We start from the raw sequence: 16287 nt of genomic DNA on the forward strand, positions 1-16287 counted from the left end.
GAATGCAGAATGGTGTGGGACCAATGGCCTCATACTCAACACAAAGGAATAACCATCGACTTCAGGAAGAAAAACCAGAGTCAAACGACACCCATCACCATCGACAATCAACCAGTCGTCACAACCAATACATTCTGAATTTCAGGCTCTTTCACTGCAATATACTGGAATGGGAAACTAACATCAACCAGCTCCACAAAAGGATCCAGCAAAGACTGTTCGTTCTGAGGCAGCTAAGCAACTACAGGTTAAACCAATGACTCTGCATTCACACTCCTCCAGAGCCATAATAGCAAGTATCACAACATCTTCAATCGTCCTACTGAACGCAAGCGCAAGCAAGCACCTCATAAACGAATTAGAGCGCGTTATCTCCAGGGCAGCTAAAACGACCTCGTGTGACCTCCCCTCGCTGGACTCCCATCTACAGCAAACGCACAACCAAACGGGCACAGAAAAGTGCATCAGACCTTTCTCTACCTTTTCAAACCCCTGGCCTTAGGCAGGCAATAAAAATCTCTGGGTGGTGGGAAAGGGGGGGGATTATTATTTTTATTTTTAATGAGTCCCTGTGAGGAATGAGGAACTGGAGCACCGGACACTTCCTGTCTGGATGTGAAGTGAACAACTTTTCATAGAGCGAGCCACGCTCCGGTTTAAATGGGAATCAACGGTATTTTTCGCCCAAACTTATCACTTATTACAAAATAAATTTGTGATATTTAAATAGCAATGGACAATGTTTTTGAAAAAAAAACAGTTTCATTGGTATGAGGCTACCCCCAATATACACCTACAGGGTTCCTTGTCCTCCATTGTTGCTTTTTGGCAACTTTTACTAGGAAGGGGCCGTGTCTCTGGTGTGTGTGAAAACAAAATAGTGTGTTTTGACGGAATGTTGCTGGCGGACAGAAAAAGAGGGCACTAGGACCCTGACGGAGAGGCGCGACATCCGACCTTCTGGTGCTGGAGAATTCGGCTCCCGCCAGGAACACCTGGCGCTACACCTGCCACCCGGAGCAGAAGACAGGAAGGCACAGAGGCACCAGTGAGCCCCTGGGGCACGGCTCCTACCTGCCTCAAGTAGGGGCAACTCCGGCGGGTTCCGCGTTGGCCTCCACAGCCGTGCGCAATGGCACGACCGCCAGGCTGCGCAGCGATATTGTGGGTTCTTATGCACATCATCGTCGATAAATTTGCACAACCATATGTCTGTGCGTGTGCGGGTGTGTGTACGTGTGTGACGACTGTTCTGCAAAACCAAATAATGTGTTTTGACAGAATGTGCTGGCAGACAGAAAAGCGGCACAGTGGTGTGTGTGTGTGTGTGTTTGGTGTGTGTGTGCGTGCGTGTGTGCGTGTGCGGGTGTGTGTGTGTGTACGTGTGTGACGACTGTTCTGCAAAACCAAATAATGTGTTTTGACAGAATGTGCTGGCAGACAGAAAAGCGGCACAGTGGTGTGTGCGTGCGTGCGTGCGTGCGTGCGTGCGTGCGTGCGTGCGTGCGTGCGTGCGTGCGTGCGTATGTGCGTGTGCGGGTGTGTGTGTATGTGTGTGACGACTGTTCTGCAAAACCAAATAATGTGTTTTGACAGAATGTGCTGGCAGACAGAAAAGTGGCACAGTGGTGTGTGTGTGTGTGTGTGTGTGTGTACGTGAACAAAGGTTCCCTGACGTTGTTGAACTATAGGGCATTCCATAGAAGCTGAAATGGGGGTTTAATTATGTGTTATGAAGGTATATAGCTCTGTCGGGACCCACCAGCCGGATGCAGTTCCCTCGAAAATTGCAGTTTTTAATGAAAGCGTGCATTTGTAAATATTAACCTGAAATTCTGGTTAATTAAGCTTGATTATGACATTTTCCAGGAGCACTTTTAAGGTTAAATTGTGCACTCATTTTAATAAGAGCGCTTGTGTGCAACGGTGAGTGCCCATTAATGGAAACTCGAAATACTGCGGTGAAGAGATTTGACGTAGGACCAAGTGAAATGCGTTTTAAATCACCCGCCCCCCCTCGCCCATCGCTCACTCCAAACGCCTTCTGCTTAACCATATGAAGCACCTTCACTGGACACTCTGACTTTGAGGCAAGATGCAGCCTGAATGCTTTAATATGGTAAATGGTAAATGGACTGCATTTATATAGCGCTTTTATCCAAAGCGCTTTACAATTGATGCCTCTCATTCGCCAGAGCAGTTAGAGGTTAGGTGTCTTGCTCAAGGACACTTCGACATGCCCAGGGCGAGGTTTGAACCGGAAACCCTCCGACTGCCAGACAATCGGTCTTACCTCCTGAGCTATGTCGCTTCAGTGTTTCCAAGCACATTTTTGGGTGACTTTGACACTGGCAAAGAATTTTTTTTTAAAGATTTTTTTTATTTTAATTATTTTCATACTTCTATAGTAAATATTGCAAGTAAGTAAGGTCATGGATTCACGGAGATTGCCGTCTCACACAAAGAGATAACAAGAGATGGCTTCAGTGTTTCTACACAGCATATAAAAGTCAAACTTGTGAAGTGTACCTGGAATGCTATATCAGGACAGAGTGTGTGTGTCTGTGTGTGTGTGTGTGAGAGAGATAGAGAGAGAGAGAGAGAGATTGATGAAAAATAGCGTATGCAAGCAGAAGAATGCATTAATTTCAAATTCCTTTCTGAATTTGGCATCAATGCACTGACCATATGATTCATAAGTTCAGGAGTAACTTTATTTTGCCCTAAAGTGAAACGCATGTTACCATGTGCAGTATATGTTAATTTTCTGGTTGCACTTTCCTACAGAGAATGGGGTGGAACTCATCATTTTTACTGCTTTTGACACGCTAATGTTATGCCTAAGCCTTTTAAAGCTCTCCCTTATAGATTGGTATTGATTTCCCCAAAAACCAGCAGCTAGCCTCTCTGCCTTTTCCTAATACCGAATATCTCCACAAAAGAGAACGGAATGACTCAGAAATCTGAAGGGCAGCAGTCCATGGGCAAAAGTCGGAACAAAATATGGAAACATTCGTCCTTGATGAATTTCAGATATGCGCTTCGGAACGACACAGCCAATTATGTGTGGGAGTGAAGTCAGGCAGGGTAATTCTGTCTTTTATTTATTTTATTTTTTTACCTCTAATCTTTATTGAATAGCTAATTTCTGATTGTGATTTTATAATTCGTAATGCCGTTTATCACCAATTCAGGATTGGATAGTTGGTCTCCATGGCAACGTAAATCCAAGCATCCCAGTCACGCTAGCCTCGGTGCTGTGACTGGAGAGTCCGCCCCAGAATTATAAAGTTTCTTGGCTTCTGTCCAGTCCACGAGAGCATCAAGATTCGTTTACCGAAATGGAGGCAATTGCCTTTCCACGGGGAGACCCTCAGTGGCTAACGCCAATTAGCCGGTCGTTACTAAAACAATTAGCACGGTGATTAGCCTGGAGCTAATTGCTTCCCTCAGCCTCACGTTTCGCTCTAATTAAATTATCTTCCTGCTGCGACATGCACTAGCTGACAGGTGCGGACAGACTATACATATAGACTATAGTTAAATATCGTGAAATATGGCCCTTAATTAGTTTGCAAGACTTTGCAATCTCATCCCTTTTAAGAATTTGAATTGAAGTGGGATGCACTGAGCTGCGGGTTCCAAATGCTGTGCTACTTTCATAGAGTACACCTATATATATATATATATATATATATATATATATATATATATATATGTATATATGTATCACCAGTCTCTAGGCATGATCAAACGTCCTTTGAATAAATCAGGTAACAGTAAAATGCTCCCCTCACTAAAATCTCCATCCCACCGCAAACAGAGCGTGCCGGAGGAAAGCCATCGTTGTCAGTCCTCGAGAGAAGAGAGTATTAAATCGCCTGGCTCTGAGAGAGAGATAATGGGATTTAAGACGTAATCGGTCACGTTAAGTGTTTCTGAGGTGTGAAAGCGATGGCTGGGGTGAGCACGGCGTCGAGGCGTCGCCGTGAATAAAGACAGGAGTCCACGGCAAAAAAAAAAATCATCACGCCTATCCACCTCTGCCACACTCCTTGGAGTCCGGGAGGGATCTTTCTGTTTGTGGCTTTAAGATTGGCTTCCCGTTAACTTCATAGAGCTATCTGCTCCCTACACACCTCAGCTGCCCATGGGGGGGGGGGGTGGCAGACACAGGAAGCAGCCGCCGCCCTTCCTGCTTCCTGGAACCCTGGTCCCAGAGAGCTGCAGGTTCTCCTGGGTTTTTATTTATTTATTATTGTTTTTTTTTTTTACTATACCTGACCTGATTTCCACATGATGCATAGGATTTATGACCTTCACAGATGCATCCAGCACTGATGGACCTGCCCACAGTTACGAGTGTATGTCTGTCTCCCTGAGGAGGACGGCCAGTCGCTCTGAACAGACTTTACTGAACTGGCCGTCGAGAAAATTTTTCGTGGGAGTAAAACTGTGTAACAGTTACAGTAATTACAATGATTTCTCGAGGTGATTGCGGCAGGTAAAACACACCATAGTTTCACACTTCACACAGTTCACTTACTCTTCTGAAGATAGGCAATAGCATGGAGGACAAAGGGGCTCTGATATAAGTTTCTTTTTGTCATAGGAATTCCAAAACAGCAGCCTAGCGGGGTGCATCTCAAACGGCGAGTGGAGGGGGGGGGGGGATCTTTTAAGATCTTTGGCTAGAACGTCCCTGCTTTCAGCTGCGTCGTAAAAGGAAATTCGATTTCTTTAAGCATCCCGGCAAATATATTCTTGCTTTTAGCGATCCGGTTTTCAAAAGAAGGACGTCCGCAACGTCTTCTCCATTGAAAATCTCGAAAGCGTTTATTCAAGAGTTAAGCTTTCAAAAACCATTGTCAGAGCTTCTTTTGACCAAACGCCTGTGAAATATGCAACGGATAAAATGTGCAGATTGTACTTTTTTCCTGCAATGCTTTTTCAGAACTTTTCAGGGTGTGCGGTAATTCTCTATCCAATTTTCCCAACCGCACTGTAATGCTTAGCAGTAAGATATTATCAACAAGGCTTTCTGAAAAAAAAAATCCTCTATGACTCCTTCACTAATGCACTAATTAAAAAAGATATCACTGGCTGGGTTTTTTTGTATAGTCAGTGCTGTCTGTGAAGTTCAGTTTGCCTTCAGTGTGTTTTGTCCCTAGAAACTTCAAGCATTCTCCACAATCTCTACAGGCTGGTTACAGAGAGGAGGGGCAGAACGGGGTGGGGGGGGGGGGGGTTGCTAAGAATGACTTCCTTGGTTTTGTTGCCGTTTTTATCCAGAGCGACTTGAAATTAGTGCAAAAAGAAAAGCCATCAACATTCGAAGTAGCGACTAATGAGAGTGTAATGGTCTGGCTGCTGTAACAACACAGGTGATAGGTAATCTTTTGTCAGTAGAATTAACATGTGGAACGGAAGGTAGAGGGGTTTTTTGAAGGCGGGGGGGTATAGGAGAGATAAGAGAAGATGTGGAAGAGGGGAATGAGAATCAGGGTGAAGAGAAGTGGAAACCTGATTATTGTGAGCTTATTCATTCGCCTCTTGTTCCTTAGGAAACAAACCAACAATGGCCATGTTGTCAGCACCTTTGAACAAATTCACGATGTTTTTGTCTCCATCCTCATTTCACTGGTGTAGATTTTAAACCCACAGGTGGTATAAACACAGCCTTGAGGCACACCTGTACTTAAAACCGCCTCACCAGAGAACAATCCCGTCTTACGTTTCTTTCAATCGGCTAAATTGACCTTAGCCCTCAACCTCACGGACTCTCAGACTCCCACCTACAGAACATTCAGTTCCTGTATCCATTGCTTAAGTATAAGAAATTTACATTTCATTAACCGCTGAGCTAAATAACACAAGAATGAAAATTACTTGCTTGAGATGAACTGGTGTGACTGCATCCTCAGTCCATCTTCAGAATGCATTAGGGGTAAACTGAAAAAGGTCCAGCTGGTCTGCTATGGACGCAGTAAGATGGCTGTCCGCAGCACTGTAGATGTGATTTGCTGCTGCATAGCCTGAAGCAACAGTGCGAAAGGTGATTCAGTGATTACCCTTGTGTTCAGTCTGGGTCAAACTGACCTGTTTTTAGCTAGGGGAAAAAAAGAGGAATGGCACTTTTCAGACATTCATTTCATAAGTGGTGACTAAACCAGTGTTAATTTGGTTCTTGTTTTACGTTTCTGTTTGTTGTTCATCGTCTGTATTTGCTTTATGTCTTTGTGGCCGTATGGTTTCTGTGAATATAGATAACAATACTCAACTGCATGAAAACTGTTTCATTTAAATTTTTCAGATAAACATGATTTATGTCTCCCATGCCTTAATTATAGTTGATTTATATAAATCACATCTTTATCACAAAAATGAATTACACTTTCATTGTTAAATGTGATCTAGTAGAGGTAAATGACGATAACCATATTATGTTGTTTATATTTCAACTGAGATGAAGATGATATATATGGTATTTTTGCATACATTTTGTTTCTGTATTGCCTTAAAATCCCAGTAATGTCCTGCGTATATACATGACCCATGCTAACAGTCCATTGGGCGATAAAAAGTGAACAGAACACAAGAGCTTGACTTTTTTTGAATGATTGTTGACCCTTTCCATGTGCTTGGTGCACTGTGGACACTCAACAGGGAAAACAGAAAAACATTTTGACTGATTGGCACTTACTTTCAAAACCCTGCTTTTCAGGCCATGGGGTCCAGGTGCATTATGGGTCTTAATGAATCGGATGCAGCTGTGCTGTGCGGCTCGCACTTCACGAATCAACAGAATCAAATCCCCTTCAAAACTGATTAAGATCAACTATAAAAGGACACACAATCCATAATATTGTGTGTGCGTGTGTGTGTGTGTGTGTGTGTGTGTGTGTGCGTGTGTCCTTTTAGGGCGACTTCCTCCCATGTTTGGGGTCCCCTGTGCAAAATAAATGCTTCATGTTATTATTAAAATCTGTTTCAGCTTCCTGTATATTCTGTCATCTCCCTGACACCCTTGAGGAAGGCAATCTTTTTCTCCTTCAGGCACTTTTTTTACGCCCAGTGACACCACAGGACTCACTGCTGGGAGACACTTTGACTGTACAGGTCGAACAGTGAGCGTTCACACAGAACTGGATTCATGAGTCAGAAGACCAACTGCCACTGTCTGATCCCAGGAACCGTCCGCGAGCTTGCCCTCGGCCTTCCTGCGCCGTCTCCGGAACATCTCGTGAGTGCGTTTGTCTGATTTCACCCGCACCGTCTATATTTAGAGGCAGCTGAACGTTGCGATCCGATTCGCCGACGGGAGGCCTGCGTTCTGATGACGTTGCGATCCGATTCGCCGATGGGAAGCCTGCGTTCTGATGACGTTGCGATCCGATTCGCCGATGGGAGGCCTGCGTTCTGATGACGTTGCGATCCGATTCGCCGATGGGAGGCCTGCGTTCTGCCTCGAACGCGCTCTCTGCAGTGCCGCGTCACATTGTCATGGAGACCGTCGACGTATCGTTGTGGAAGACGCGCGGCGAGGGACGGGGGGATAAAAATGACCCAGCAGGAGCACTGTGTTCACGTTACAGAACCTGCACACAGGTTGGGGCAACATAGCTCAGGAGGTAAGACCGATTGTCTGGCAATCGGAGGGTTGCCGGTTCAAACCCCGCCCTGGGCATGTCGAAGTGTCCTTGAGCAAGACACCTAACCCTTAACCCCTAACTGCTCTGGCGAATGAGAGGCATCAATTGTAAAGCGCTTTGGATAAAAGCGCTATATAAATGCAGTCCATTTACCATTTACCAGAACCCGCACACAGACTCTGCCCACAGACTCTGCCCACAGACTCTGCCCACAGAACCTGCCCACAGACTCTGCCCACAGAACCTGCCCACAGACTCTGCCCACAGAACCTGCCCACAGACACTGCCCACATAAACAGCCCTACGGAAACTGCCCACAGACTCTGCCCACAGAACCTGCCCACAGACTCTGCCCACAGAACCTGCCCACAAACTCTGCCCACAGAACCTGCCCAGAGAAACTGCCCACAGAAACTACCTGTAATACGTGCCACTGCGTTTCATTGACGTACACACAAAGATAACAGGTTGTCCCAAAAAAAAAATAGCCACGCGATTACCTGGGTCACCAGGTTAACAGAATGTCCTGAAAGACACCGTAAGGGTCTTAAGGTCTTGGGTCCTGCGCTCCTGTGCAGTGATGAGGAGTTGTGTCGTCCAGCCCCTAGCGACGGGGGCACAGCGCTCCCTGGCGACAGGTTTTTTTGTGACGTTACCTGTCTCCCGATCTCCTCTGACGACAGCGCACCTGTCAGTGCTCGCAAAGCCGGCCGGGGCACAGCCACACGGAGGCGAAACAGATGAGAGCGCTCCTACTCAGTTGCTCTCCGAACTCGATCTCAGCGTGCCACTTTTTTTCTGCTGGCTGTTGGGTGATATCACAATTCGCAAATGATCGCTGGGTTTCTGCTTGCATCTGAAACATCGTTCTTTCGCCTCCTTGACCCTTTGAAGAGCAGACGCTCTGGAACGCTTCTCTTCAAAAGTGTAAGCCGGTGTTCTAGAACTCCACTGCTTTCAGTCACTAGTAGCAACTGTTACGTCAGCATGTGAACGTTCAGCTCGGAACATTCTAATCACATATCTGTAATCTAACACCTTAAAAGGTAAAACTTTTTTTTTTTTAAAAAGCCGTTGCCAAGCAGGACAAAGGCCAAAGACAATGTTCCTGCGAATCTGTTGACTCCGCTGTTAGTACTGATGCATTCTGGGTACTGCTCAAATCAGGGCGGCCAAGGCCACCCATCCTACCCGCAGCACACGTAGATGCCAACGAGGTGAACACAGGATGGAGCAATGCTCTGAACAAGCAAACAAAGCGATTCACACCGGAGGAGGTGAGGTGAGACAGGGGGGGCCAGCAGCAGAACCATACCCTGAAACAAACCATTCCAGTTTCTTTATTATTGGTCAGGCGGAAGGCTAATTAACGGTGTAATGGGGTCGGCTTGCTGCAGGCAAGAAAGGCAGCTGTTGGCCACACAATGAGAGATATAATCAAAGCCTTAAAGGATAGGTTTCTCAGAAGCAGTTAAAGCAAAGGCCATTGTTGATGCTCCGGTGGTGTGTGTTTTTCCCTTGTATGACTGAGCTCAGCTTAATACAAGAGGGGATTTATTATTATTTATGTTGTGCTTAGTTTCACACTAACTGTAGGCTTAAAAGAAAGCATGGGGGTAAGGTCTATGTGTGTGTGTGCGCGCATTGCGCATGTATGTATTTGCATATGTCTGTGTGTAAGAGTGTGTGTGCATGTACGCGTGTGTGTGTACGTGTGCGTGTATGCGTGTGTGTGTACATGTGCATGTGTTTGCTGCTGACTCTGATGTTGTCGTTGGCTTTGACATGGCTGCCCCATTTGACAAATTTTAAATGCTTAAAAATTATTCCAAAAAAATAATAATAATAATGGCATGCAGTCCTTGGTGACCCATTACTGAACTGAAGCATTTAATTGAAGGTTTTACGTCACTATAAGGAGTTAGACAGTGGTTAAATGGCAATGAAACTCTGGCTGCATCCAGAACATCTTGAATGACCTGTAATATGGTTTCCCAGTGTTTTTTGGGCTATGCATGGCAAATTGTGGTCACTCACTCACTCACTCACGGACGACCTTTGAGGGACGTTTTGTGGGACGCATGTGCAGGTGGTGCCAGTTAAAATGTGTCTGCAGAAGTGAATTGCACCGTGGGTCTGGACAGTTCCGTGCTTGTTTTGGCTTCCCATCGCTGCATAAAACGCTTTACACAACAGAAATAGCTGAGTTCAAAACGGCACAATGCAATTTATTCTTCTTGTTCTTGGGCTCCTTCTTCTTCTTCTTCTTATTGTTATTATTATTATTATCATTATCATTATCATCATCATAATCATCATCATAATCAAGCCTTACGTTGGTGGACTGATAGTTCCAATAAACTGGACAGCTCACCGAGCTACACATAAACTCCAATGCCAGACATCTGGTGCCGGAGACGACAAGGTGGCTGTCACTGAGCCGGAAACGGACGGGACAGAAAACTTCCCCCCGTTAATCCGGCTTTTGGAAAAATGAATGAGCGCGGAAATGTAAGGAAAATGAAAATAGTTTAAACTACTGTTTTCCACCGTGTTTATTTTCAGCTAAACAGCTTATCATTTTTAAAGTGCTGTGCCTCAAAATGAGCACCTCGGAGAAGTAGTCCTTTCCCCCAAAGTAGGTCTGATGATTGCCAAAACAATTACCTTCGGAAACGTGGCATTTATCTTTGATATGATGTCATTGGGAAGTTGTGGAAAACAAACCTGATTGGGTGTGAAGTCTGAAGCGCACAAAATTTACAAAGCGCCGTCATCAGAAAAATCTATCCGTGTTTAATCTTGATAATGCGTTTGAACATTTATTCAAGTCCAGGTATGAAAGCAGGGCTTAGACGCTCTGAAAAAAAAAGATTGAGTGCGGTTCTGAGTGCAGCCGATATTCCCTTGGCACTTTTTGTAAATGCTAAGCGCTTTCTCCGAGGATGTTTTTGAGCAGAAACTCACTTTAATTGCCCTTAAAATCAGACGCTGAAATTCCATTCCTCATTTACTGTACTCGGCCCCACTTTAGCACATTCAGTCCAAGACCTTCCTGTACCGTTGTGCAATCTCATTTTCATTCATCAGCGTTTCGGTAAATGCTCTCATCCGCAGCCGCTAGCTCGGTTCGCTATTCATACTCTACTTTTATTTTCTTCATATACTGAATTTATACATCTGGATATTTACTGAAGCCGGTCAGGCTAAGCGCGGTGAGAGCTGCCTTGGTGGTTGCCTTTGTCTGGTCGATATCTGTCCGTGGTGGCCATGTTATGGCGCTCCCTGTCGCCTTTCTACAGTTTATGCATTTCCTTTGCATCGTGGTCTCCTGCACAGCACGCCTTGGCAACAAAGATAGATTGGTATTGAAGGGTGCGCTGACATGGTTGTTGCCGTATTGCGGATCAGGTGAAAGTCACCAGTGTCAGTTTTAAAATGGCAACTCGTCAACCACAAAAAAAAAAAAAGGTTATTAAAAAAGATGGAGGCAAAAGAACTTGTAACATTACCAAGGAAATAGGTTTCGGCATACAGGCTTACGACAGGCTTCACTGTACCTTGCTCAAGCGTTCAACTGCAATGCCTTACCAAGGTATCCAGTGTGGTTTCTAAGGTTCAAGCAATGTTCCTAACCAGTATACACTGTCACCCAATCTACCATCAATAGACACAATCAATATTCACTAACCAATGTGCACTGTCGCCCTATCTTTCTACAATGGACACTATCAATGTTCCCAAACCAATATCCACGGTTACCCCATCTACCAACAATGGACACAATAAATGTTCCCTGGCTAATATCCACGATCGCCTTATCTACTGACAATGGACACAATCAATGTTCCCGAACCAATATACACTGTCACTCAACCTATCAACAATGGACATATTGGTTCAGAGTTCGAGTGATTTCAGGGAATACACCTTTTTTTTGACTGCTATTCTTTAGAACCACATCCTATCCTTGTGCTGTTGGCTCTCGACTGTGACGTAATCTCTGTTATGTAACTTGGCGAGGAAGAATCGGCTCAAATATAAAGGACTTCACTCTTCGGACCACAGTGTATGCCAACTCACCTTGTAATTTGTTTGAGAGAGAGAGAAAAATAAGAAGAAAACAAACAAGCCGAAAGATTGGTCTTGGTCCAGGGATTAGCTGAAGCCAGCAAAGACAAGCAAACAGTAGTTTAAAAACAGGTGGCTTGTAAAATATACTGGAAATGAAACAGCATTGTGCAATCTTAGTCCCCTTTTTTGTGTAAGTCCTAACTGTTTATATTGTTAAATCCACACATGTTGAAAAACTTAAAACCTTTGAAATAGTGATGCTAATGTGTCATGGACTCTAAGGTCCAGCTTTCATTCAGAAGATGAAGTCAGACGATGGGAACATTATTCAGGTCTGTTAGACTTTCTATGAAGGTCAATTGCACAGCTCATTGTGAGCTCTACAAAGAACTAGGCGAAAGCCATTGCATTTCACAAATGTGTATTAGCTAGTGAAATCGTAAAATCAATGTTGTTTATGCCAACCTGGAAACTTGAATGCATGAGGCTAGGACTGGAACCTTGAAATAAGAGGCAGATCAATGTCTTTCACTCAGTGATAATAAATGATTTGAACAATAAAATATTTGTGCATTCTTTTATTAAAAGAATTCAACTTTAACACAGTCACTGAAAATATTTAGTTCTTTTTTTTTTTTTGTAAATTCACAGTGCAAAATGACAAAGCCTGAGAAATGATACGGTGCTTCAACAAGCAACATCACATTTACAGTAAAAAACATGTAAAACACGTACAGAATTCAGCGCCGGCACACCCAAATGGATTCCATACTTTCATAAATAACAAAGTCAAGGTGCTTTGTGTACGAAGCAAAAAAATATATGAGAAAATAAAATTTTATGTATATGCATATATAAATATATGTTATATATGTAACATTTGTTTTTCAGCAAAAAGCACAATGTATACAATTAATGGTAGGCACTGACTCTTTCTTGTCCACTCCCCCTCCCTCCCTCCCCCCCCCCCCCATCCCCCCCATCCCCCCCATAGTAGGTAGTACTGTGTACTGTTTGTAAATCCTGTTTTCCCTATATGTACATTGCCTGTGTTTGGCATAACAAAGAAGAAAAAAACCTAAATTTTGCAGGATGTCGCAACATTGTGAGGGATTAATTTTATCAAAATGACACTTTCCACCATGAGCACCATGGTTAAGAAACACAAAATACTGTCATAGAAAAGCGCTTGCTAACGCGGCAGGCATATTTTGGCAAGCTTCATCGTTAAGTTTCAGCAGGGTACGCATGCCGTTATCCCAGGTCTCCAATCGGATTGGCACTAAAGAGCTCGCTTACAGTTTGCATCGCTCAGCCATTCTCAAAACACGAACTGTTGAATTGTTTGCAAGCAATTCTAGCTATTGAGTAATCTCTAAAAACACGACATATGCAACACTTTATATGCGCCTCGTCATTTACTCCGCTGCATATTTATGAATGATTCATTTCCAAAGGACATCCAGTGCATAACATACAGCTCGCGCTGAGACGAAAGCAGACAGAGCAGAGCTTCATTATTATTTGGATGCGGTGTGAACCTACCTGACACACACACGTACACGCACACACACAAACACACGCACGCACACACATTCACACACACGCATTCACACACACACACTGTAACTGTCTGGCTGCTATTTAACAACCAGGTTGTACAGAACGGCTCAGAAAGCAGAGCTCACCACATTGGCCTTTATTCCTTTCTGTTCCACAGTTTCCAGAAGTTTCAGTGGACTGTCTTTTCTTGGGAGTGGCGAGGGAGATGACGTTCGAGGAATAATTTTTGGACTTACATATTACTATTACTATTATCTAACTTATTTTTTAAAAAACAATTCTGTTTGATTCTTCTTTGAGTTATGCAATGATTACTTTTATCGTTTTGTTTTTGTTTTTTTTTTGTTAGTTTATTGAGTTGAGTTGGGTCGGTTTTTGCCAGATTTTTTTTTTTTTTTTCTGGAACGAGGTACCAGAAATACAGGCTTGTTCCAGCACTTTTCAAAACAATGTACCACAAAAAAACTGAATTTGTTATGTGGCCCCATTAGACTGTTTCTATCCTTTTGGAAAGGCGGGGTTTTTTTTTTTTCCTTCTCAGTACTTGCTGGGCAGCTCGCAGACGCAGGCCCCCGGCTGGCTGAACCAGCAGAAGATCTCCTTGAAGGTCTTCCTCATCTCCTGGCTGCGGAAGGCGTAGATGAGCGGATCGATGACCGAGTTGCACATGATGAGGATGAGGTACATGTTGAAGTGGGACATGAAGCAGATGCAGTAGGGGTTGCGGGGGCAGGAGATCATGAGGATGAGGTGGAGGAAGAAGGGCGCCCAGCAGACCACGAAGACGCCCAGCAGGATGGTGAGGGTGATGGCGCCCTTCATGTTGGCGTGCTGGCGGATGGGCGCGTTCCCCGGCAGGGCGGCGATGCGCTTGACGTGCAGCCGCGCCAGCATGAACATGTGCACGTAGAGCGAGGCCATCAGCGCCAGCATGGTGAAGAACATGGTGATGAGGCAGATGAGCACGGTGGTGCTCTCCGAGTAGACGATGAAGAGGACGCCGGACGCCGTGCAGAAGGCCCAGATGCAGGAGATGACGGTCGCCGTCCGGCGCGCCGTCACTATGTTGTGGTAGCGCAGGGCGTAGAAGATGGTGATGTAGCGGTCGACGGCGATGGCCAGCAGGCTGCAGATGGACGCCAGCAGCGAGCTGCAGATCATGGAGTCGAAGACGTTGTCCATGCTCTTGATCAGGTCGTTGCCGGAGGGCAGGTGGCCGCGGTTGATCAGCTCCATGACGATGGTCTCCGAGGCGTTGGAGACGCTGACCAGCATGTCGGCCACCGCCAGGCTGCAGATGAAGAAGTACATGGGTGAGTGCAGGTTCTTGTTCTTGGCGATGGCGGTGATCACCAGGATGTTCTCCAGCAGGCTGACGATGCCCAGGGTGAGGAAGACCCCGGTGGAGATCAGCAGCTGCTCGTAGCACCCCGAGGGGGAGTCCTTCTCCCCCCCAGAGCCCTTGGCAGAGGGGTAGGCTCCCGAGCTGTGGTTCCTCACGTGGGGAACCTGGATAAATCCGGGGTGCTGTGTGGAATTCATCCCACGCTGGATTTTTTGGGGCACGTGGAGTATTTGGGAGTTTTTGTTATTGTTTTTTTTTTTCTTCTCTTTTTTCTTCCCTTTGTCAGATTACTCCTCTTTATGTTCCCATAGGTAATACAGGGTACCGGGATACCCTAAAAAAGCAGCGCAAGCTGGATTTTCGTCCACGCCCCCATCGATCTTGCCGGTTGGATGAACGAGATTCTGGAGTGTTTCCGTAGTGATGTTCAGGGCAGATGAAACGCAGGAGCGCTCCCAGTGCACGATGGGAAGCATGCCCCCCCCCCCAACCCCCCACCCCCTGACCTTCGCCAACTCTGAACCCTCAGAAACAGCCTAATTCTCTACGCACATCTGCTGAATCCCATTTCAGCCCCTACTGCTGTCTGCAGTCATCTCCTATCCAGGGGAGGGAGAGAGAAAGAATGAAAGGCAGAGAAACAGAGAGAGAGAGAGAGGGAGAGAGAGAGAGAGGAAAAGCGAAGAAAACCGATGACAATAGATTGAGGGAGAAGAAGGAAATTGTGAAAGGGGACGAGAACACAGAAACAGTGACAGAGAGGCAGAAAGATAAAAAGAAATGAGAGAAAAGGAAGAAAAGAGATAGTGACGGAAATTAATGAGTCTTTTTGAGCAGCGAGAGAGAGAGCGCGAGAGAGGGAGGGAGAGACAGAAGGAGAGTACAGGAATCCCAGGGAAAGAGGATGAGTCTCTTACTATGCTGCTGCAGCGGAGAAGATAAACCTGAGCTACCCAGAGAGGAGGTGAACGTGCGGCAGGCAGGCATGTCTGGCAAACACTTCCCCCTCCCACAGCTCTCTTATACCCTGCTGCGTGTGTGTCAGGTTGGCTCCTCCCACAGCTTACCTCTCAGCCAATCACAAGAAGCTAGTGGTGGGGGGGGGGGGGTAGGGGGGGGGAAGGGGTATATCTGTGACACGCATTGGTTGACGCAGGCAGAACGAGCAGTGTTCATGAATGGATTTTAGGATAATGGATTCAAAGGATATTGGATTCTCTACATCGCTTGGCTTTGGGCTTTTTAATTCAAGTTTTAATATCAATAGTAGCAGCGGCCCTTCCCCACACCCAGAGACAGAGAGAGGACAAAGGAAAGGTCTCAGCATCTTCAAATGCTTATTTTTAATTTTTTTTTTAAAGGATACTGATTTTTAAAAATTCACAAAAAAGAAACAAAAAGGTTTCATTCTTAATGTATTTTTGCATACTCTATTTTGCATATTTTAAATTAAAAAAAAAAAACATTAACCAGAGAACCAGGGAGGGTTCATATGATGCCCAAAGAGGATTGCTCTACACTAGGCAATAAACTTGCTCTATTTAAGAACGAGTTCAGCTTAATCTTCTCAAATACTGTAATATACTCCCTGGCCTTTCTCCGATCCTCCAGCAACTAACTGATCCGTAACGTCTTAACCACAAATCACATGAA

At 45.2% G+C, this 16287-nt stretch overlaps 1 protein-coding gene across 1 annotated transcript; it reads right to left on the reverse strand.

Moving 5' to 3' along the window:
• Positions 1–13612: 13612 nt before the first annotated feature.
• On the reverse strand, positions 13613–15105 carry LOC135253913 (melanocortin receptor 4-like). The gene has a single exon (XM_064333753.1). It carries the CDS (start codon positions 14829–14831, stop codon positions 13827–13829), a length of 1005 nt encoding a protein of 334 aa, XP_064189823.1. The 5' UTR covers positions 14832–15105; the 3' UTR covers positions 13613–13826.
• Positions 15106–16287: the final 1182 nt, after the last annotated feature.

The sequence above is a fragment of the Anguilla rostrata genome, chromosome 4 (genome assembly GCF_018555375.3).
Source record: "Anguilla rostrata isolate EN2019 chromosome 4, ASM1855537v3, whole genome shotgun sequence".
Classification (NCBI taxonomy): domain Eukaryota; kingdom Metazoa; phylum Chordata; class Actinopteri; order Anguilliformes; family Anguillidae; genus Anguilla; species Anguilla rostrata.